The 6,454-nt window shown below is 54.3% G+C and overlaps 1 protein-coding gene across 1 annotated transcript; it reads left to right on the top strand.

Moving 5' to 3' along the window:
• Positions 1–378: 378 nt before the first annotated feature.
• On the top strand, positions 379–4,373 carry MECR (mitochondrial trans-2-enoyl-CoA reductase). The gene is made up of 9 exons (XM_029086165.1): positions 379–469; positions 616–747; positions 1,200–1,343; positions 1,431–1,533; positions 1,796–1,898; positions 2,182–2,255; positions 2,745–2,805; positions 3,846–3,931; positions 4,220–4,373. Exons 1-9 carry the CDS (start codon positions 424–426, stop codon positions 4,371–4,373), a joined length of 903 nt encoding a protein of 300 aa, XP_028941998.1. The 5' UTR covers positions 379–423.
• The last annotated feature ends 2,081 nt before the right edge of the window (positions 4,374–6,454 follow it).

Genomic DNA, 6,454 nt, shown 5'->3' on the forward strand with positions numbered 1-6,454 from the left:
AACAGTCTTGTGGCAAAGGGTTTAGGGACATCATTGCTCTCAGAGGGTTTTTTTCCTTTGCAGGAGGTATTTAGGGTTTGTTTCTAACCCCAACTGAGGGCGTGAGGTTTAGGGGTGGGTACAGGCATCACTACCTGCTCCTCCCCGGGGACAAGTTGGGAGGCAGAGGAGTCTCAGTGGATGTTGGGTTTCTTTGCTGGAGGAGACCAGGCTGCAGCAATAGAGATGAGGTTGGGAATACGTTGCTGTTTATTTTAAGTCTAAAGTGGTGCATAGGTGATATGGACATCTCGTTCCAGCCTAGACCAAGGTGCAGAAGGCACCATCCAAGCTTCTATTAATGCACTTTTCCTTTGTGTCTCCTTGTTCAGACTAAAGGACCTCGAGGTGGCCAAGTTGGGAGACTCTGATGTCCATGTCAAGATGTTGGCAGCCCCCATCAATCCCGCCGACATCAATATGATCCAAGGTAACGCACTGGCTCCATCTTTTTTGCTTATTAATTCTCCTTGAGATGTTCCTGGTGGGATATCTCGAAGGATTTGAAGCCAGATCCTGGGATGGGGAGATCTGAGGTATGATGGGCTCCACAGCTCACCACTGGCTTCCTGACAGGGACCTACGCCATCCTCTCCCCGCTGCCAGCTGTGGGAGGGAACGAAGGCGTCGGGGAAGTGCTGGAGGTTGGGCAGCGTGTGACGACTCTGAAACCTGGGGACCGGGTCATCCCGGCGGGCAGTGGACTCGGTGAGTGTGTACCCCAACATCCTCAGCATCCTCTGCTCCTCCAAGATGTCAACGGCCTGAAAAATTGTTGGTTCTGGTTGAGTGTAACAGCTTATTCTTTGCCCATTTCTTCTTAAAAGACTTTTTTGCTTGATGGGAGAAGGAAAGCTCTCTAGTTAAGGTCCAAGTGTGACATTTTTAAACATGGGGGGGGAGGAGGGGGGAAAGTAAATGGAGGATAAGGGGTTAAATTGGTTATAAATTGATAGGACAAGAGGAAATGGCCTCAAGTTGCACCAAGGGCAGTTATGGGAAAGTCTCTCATCATTCACGCTCCAGGATTTAGACGGTGCACAGTGTGGTGATGCTGCCGCGACCGGCGTTGGGCTCTGGTGTGAGTTGAGGTCTCATAACCTTTTCCTTTCCTTGCCCACCCTCCTGCCGCTCTGCCCGCAATGCTGCCGGTGCCCCAGGGACGTGGCGGACGCAGGGGGTGTTCCCTGAGGAGATGCTGCTGAAGGTTCCCAACAACATCCCGGTGCTGTGTGCTGCCACCCTGAGTGTCAACCCCTGCACGGCGTACCGCATGCTGGCCGACTTCGAGACCCTGGCACCAGGTATGGCTTTGCCAGGTGGAAAGAAATCCGGGTGGATTTATGGGACGGTGGCTTCTGCAATGAAAATCTGGATTTATTTATATCCAGGTGACTCCGTCATCCAGAACGCTGCCAACAGTGGCGTGGGACAGGCTGTCATCCAGATTGCCAAAGCCACCGGCATCAAGACCATCAACGTGGTGAGGGACAGGTGGGTCCCCTGGGAGAGGAGAAGATCTGCAGGGCAGGAGCTGCCCTCAGCCTAGGCTGGAGGTTGGGAGGAGGTGGAGGAAGTTTAGAAGCTGGATCTGGTCATCCTGCCCATCCAACCCAGGATCTTCTCCTGTTTGCTGCTCCAAGGTGTCCTCCAGCCTCTGCCCCGTTGTCTCCAAGCTATGTCTGAGGAGGAGGGAGGAGAAGGTGACATTCTGCTTTCTGGCTCATTGAGTCCTTTCCCTTTTTTCCTCTCCCAGACCTGATCTCCCAAAGCTGGTGGAGAGGCTGATGGCCCTGGGCGCAGACCACGTCATCACTGAGGAGATGCTGAGAAAGCCAGAGATGAAGGATATATTTAAGGTACCTCAATGCTGATCTCACTGGAGAGACCCTGTCCCTGCGTTTCAGCAATGCGGGGAACGTGCAGGGGGTGGTGGGAAGGACAAATCTCTCCCTAGATGAAGATTTAGCCCCTGAAGTTGGGGACTTTCGCCGTTTCCACAAGGGCCAGATGGTAGATTTTAGCTCTACAACTCTTAGCTGCTCACAGGTAAATGTTGAGGCAGTTTCACCCTCAAGAACTGCACTCCCATCCTCTAAAGAAGCTCTAAAATTTGGGAACCTTCTTAATAAACTCTTGCAGAGCATCCCAAAGCCCCGGCTCGCCCTGAACTGCGTTGGAGGCAAAAGCACGACGGAGATGCTGCGGCATCTGCAGTAAGTTTGACTGGGTGGTGGCTTGGACATGGGCTTGGGGACAACAACCAGCACTGGAGGGTCCTGCTCCAGAGCCCCTGGAGTGTAAGAGGTGGCCAGAGATGCTGTTAGCTGAGGTTGGTCATCACTGAAGTTTTGGAGAGGAGAGATGAGTGGAGGAGAAGTGATTTTGGAAAATAGCAGCGACTGAACCCATCGTCACTGCCTGTCTCAAGCTCTGGTGGCTAGAGGCAGCTGAGGGCCAGTTATGAAGGTCCACCAGGTCTTGGCCAGGTAGAACTGGTGTATCTGGCTGCAGATTCAGCTAATGGTGCATGGGAGTGAGAGGGCAGCTCTGGAAAGTGGAGTCTGAGGGGACACTGGGGGAGCCCTGGGTGGAGAACAGCCCCGTTGGTGCAGCAGTGGGGTCGGGTACGGCAGAGGGAGGGGTCGCAAGGGCAAAGCTGCATGTTGGGGTCTGTGTAACTGAATAACGCCATCCCCTCCCAGGCCCAAAGGGACCATGGTCACCTACGGGGGGATGGCAAAGCAGCCTGTGATGGTGCCTGTGGTGAGTACTGGAGATGTTCTTGATTTCCCTTGGGTCATGTCCCCTGTGCTCATTGCAGAAGTCGCTGCCCCCTTCGCTCAGCAAATTCATAAAATTATAGAACAGTTTGGGTTGGAAGAGATGGTAAAGCTCATCCAGTTCCAACCCCCCGGCCATCAGCAGGGACACCTTCCACTAGACCAGGTTGCTCAAAGCCTCATCAAACCTGGCCTTCACCCCTCCCGGGGGGGACCAGCCACAGCTTCTCTGGGCAACCTGGGACACTGTCTCACCACCCTCACACCAAACAATTTCTTCCTCACATCTCAGCTCCATCTCCCCTCTGCCACTTTCAAGCCACCACCCCTTGTTCTGTCCCTCCCTGCCCTTGGCCAAAGTCCCTCCCCAGCCTTCCTGGAGCCCCTTCAGGTACTGGGAGGCCACTAGAAGGTCTCCCTGGAGCCTTCTCTTCTCCAGGCTGAACAGCCCCAACTCTCTCAGCCTGTCCTCACAGCAGAGCTGCTCCAGCCCTCGCATCATCCTCGTGGCCTCCTCTGGACTGGCTCCAGTAGCTCCATGTCCTTGTGCTGTTGGTGTCCCCAGCACTGGAGGCAGCACTGCAGGTGGGGTCTGAGGAGAGCAGAGCAGAGGGGAAGAATCCCCTCCCTCCACCTGCTGCCCACGCTGCTCTGGGGTGCAGCCCGGGATATGGTTGGCTTCTGGGCTGTGAGCCACACTGAGAGCCTCCAACGTTCTTTTTATTTGACTGATGGGTCCGTTATGGGACGAGCTGCTTTGCATCCCAGTGCCGGTCTCTTGACTTTAATTACGGAGGATTTGGGCTGCTGTGAAATCCCAGCAGGTAAATAGCCCCGCAAATGCTGAGCATCAAACCCACCCTGACTCCACACCTCAGTGTCACATCTCTGCATCCCACTGTGCCCTGACTCACAAATGAGAGTGCTAACGAAGGAGTGAGGAGTCTTGTCACCTTCTACTGCTGTCATGCTGGGAGGTGACACACAGGTCTCACGTGGGTGCCTGGTTCCCTCTCTCTGCAGAGCGCCTTCATCTTCCGGGATGTGCGGCTCCGCGGCTTCTGGATGACCCAGTGGAAGAAGGACCACGCGCAGGGTGAGCCCGATGGGTGCTGAGGGTGCCAAACCACCATGCCGGTGCCATCCTCTTTGTTCTTACTCCTGTCACAAGTGCTGATAGTCATCAGGGTGGCTGAAGTGGTGTGGCTGGGGCAGGCATCGTGCCGGGAGCTCGTGTCCCATCCCACATCCCTGAGCTGGGAGCACATTGCACCCCGGCATTGCCCTGGGTGGCTTCAGGCAGGTGATTGCCCAGGGATGGTCAATGGCTCTGGCGTGGTGCAGGTGCAGGATATGTGGTGGTGAGAGCTCCCTCCTTCTCTTGCAGACCAGGAGAGCCTGGCCAGCATGATGGACACCTTGTTCCAGCTCATCCGGAGGGGACAGCTCACCGCTCCAGCCTGCACCGAGGTCCCGCTCCAAGACTACAAGGCAGCGCTGGAGGCCACCATGAAGCCCTTCACGTCCTCCAAGCAGATCCTGCTCCTCTGACCCACAGCTCCTGGGCAGCAGCAGGCTGAGCCCGGTGCTGCTCCACCCCAGCCACGCTTTCCCTTGCTGCAGACAAGAGATGCTTGGGGGTGTGGGGGGGGAACCTCCAGGCACATTGGTTTTTTGTTATTTTTTTTTAACTTTGGGTGCCCACTTAAAGTTTGAAAAGCCTGAAAAGCCTCTGCAGCTTTGTGTGGCTGGCAGCGTGTGTAATTGTTTCTGGAGGAGGCTGCAATCTCACTTTAGGTGGGTTGAGTTTGGGTGCAAGAGGAAGCTCAGGGAGCCTGGGGACAGCAGCTCAGTCGGCTCAGGGTGTCCAAAGAGCAGTAATTCCCCCTCACCCGTGGTTTTTGGGGCTGAGGGGCTGTATCCCTGTCTCCTGCCTGGCTTAACAGCTGTCAGTGGTGTTCTGCTGTTTGCACTGTCCCTCCAGGGGAGTTTTGGCTGCTTTTGGGTGACTTTGGAGGGCAACACGGGGCTGGTCACTGCCCTTTGCCCCTCCAGCACATCCCCCTTTGTGCTACTGCAGCCTCTGTGCCACCTCCATGTGTCCCCCTCCAAGTTCAGCAGCCAGGTTTTCCTGGTCTGCAGCCACTCCCCACATTGAATTGCAGATAATTTTTTTTTTTAATTATTATTTTTTTTTTTTTCCCTGCCCTGCCCATGCAATGTTGGCAGGACAGGGGCAGGGGATACCCATGCAGGCTGGAGGAGAAGGGCACAAAGGACTTTTCCAGCCCTTGGCACCACTTCATCTCAAAAACAAGCTCAAACACCAACAAAAAAAGCAAAACACCAGTTACCAAGTCCCAGCCAGCACTGCCTGTCCAGTGGGAGCTGTAAGACACCATTGTCCCTTTGGGGACAGCTCTTGAGGTGGTGGCATCTGAGGTGGGGACAGGATTCATGCAGCAGGTCACAGAGGATGTGCAGGGCAGGGGGGGCTTTTTGCAATACCTGGACTTGAATTCAGCTTTGCTGCTGTCCCCGCTGCTACTACTGATTGTGACGAGAACCTCTTGGAAATCAATGTCTAATATATATTTTTTTTTATTTTTTTTTTTAAGAGATGCTGCCAATAAATGTGTCTGTGCTCAGTCGGGTGCCTGAGGGTGGGCAGGGGATGTGTGGTATCAAGGATGAGCAAACCCAACACACCAGGTTCCCTCCCTGCCCAGCCCTTTCCCTGTCCTAAATCCCAGGGATTTCCCAGCCTGTAAAGCTTTAATTACAATTGCAATAAGCAATTAGCATCCTGCTAAAAGCAGCTGCAGGATGGACGTGGTTTGGGGCAGGGGAAGGTGGGACTGGCTTTGCCCTGATTGTGCCCATCGGGCACCAAAAGCAGGATTTTTTACCCCAAATCTGTGCCGCAAGGCAGACAAAGACCCATTTTTCCTCCCCAATTACTGCAGTGGGAAGGACAAGGCTCTTTCTCAGGGGGACAGGGCGGGGGGACAAGAGCCACAAGTCCATTCCAAAGCCATTTCAAAGCAATGCACTGCTCATTTTAATTTCAATTTTTGGTCTCAATGATGATATTAAGTGTGTGGGGAGCGGGAAGCTGCTGGTGATGTCCCTCAGCTCCATGGGTGAGCTGGGGACAGCTGGGATGAAGGACCATGGCCTGGGGTGAGGGAGGACACCTGCCTGCCCTTCTGAGATCCATTGCAACCAGCAGAGAAACCCTGGGTTATTTATTTGCCCCCAAATCAGCAGCCACCCGTGTCTGTCTGCTCACCCCTGGGTTTGGGGTTGGAAAAGGATGATTTGGTCCTGAGATGCAAGGGGATGAGATGCTGCAAGCATGATGCATGTCTTCACCCCTCCTTCCTGCAGCAGCTCCACCAGTAAAGCCAGAGCCACAACCAGTCTCATCCTCACTGGCCAGAAGAGTGAAAATCCCCAAGATGTGCTACAAACCTTCATAAAACCCAGAGGCAGAATAAGGAGAGAAACTCCTTGTGCTCCTGCTCTGGAGTGAGGTTTCAGCGCTGCTTAACCATATGAGACAGCAGAGAATCCACACGACAGCACTTGTGAGAAAACCATTGGCTGCTGGGCAGAGAGGGACCTGGGGG

Source organism: Antrostomus carolinensis, unplaced genomic scaffold, assembly GCF_000700745.2.
Source record: "Antrostomus carolinensis isolate BGI_N321 unplaced genomic scaffold, ASM70074v2 scaffold30027, whole genome shotgun sequence".
Classification (NCBI taxonomy): Eukaryota; Metazoa; Chordata; class Aves; order Caprimulgiformes; family Caprimulgidae; genus Antrostomus; species Antrostomus carolinensis.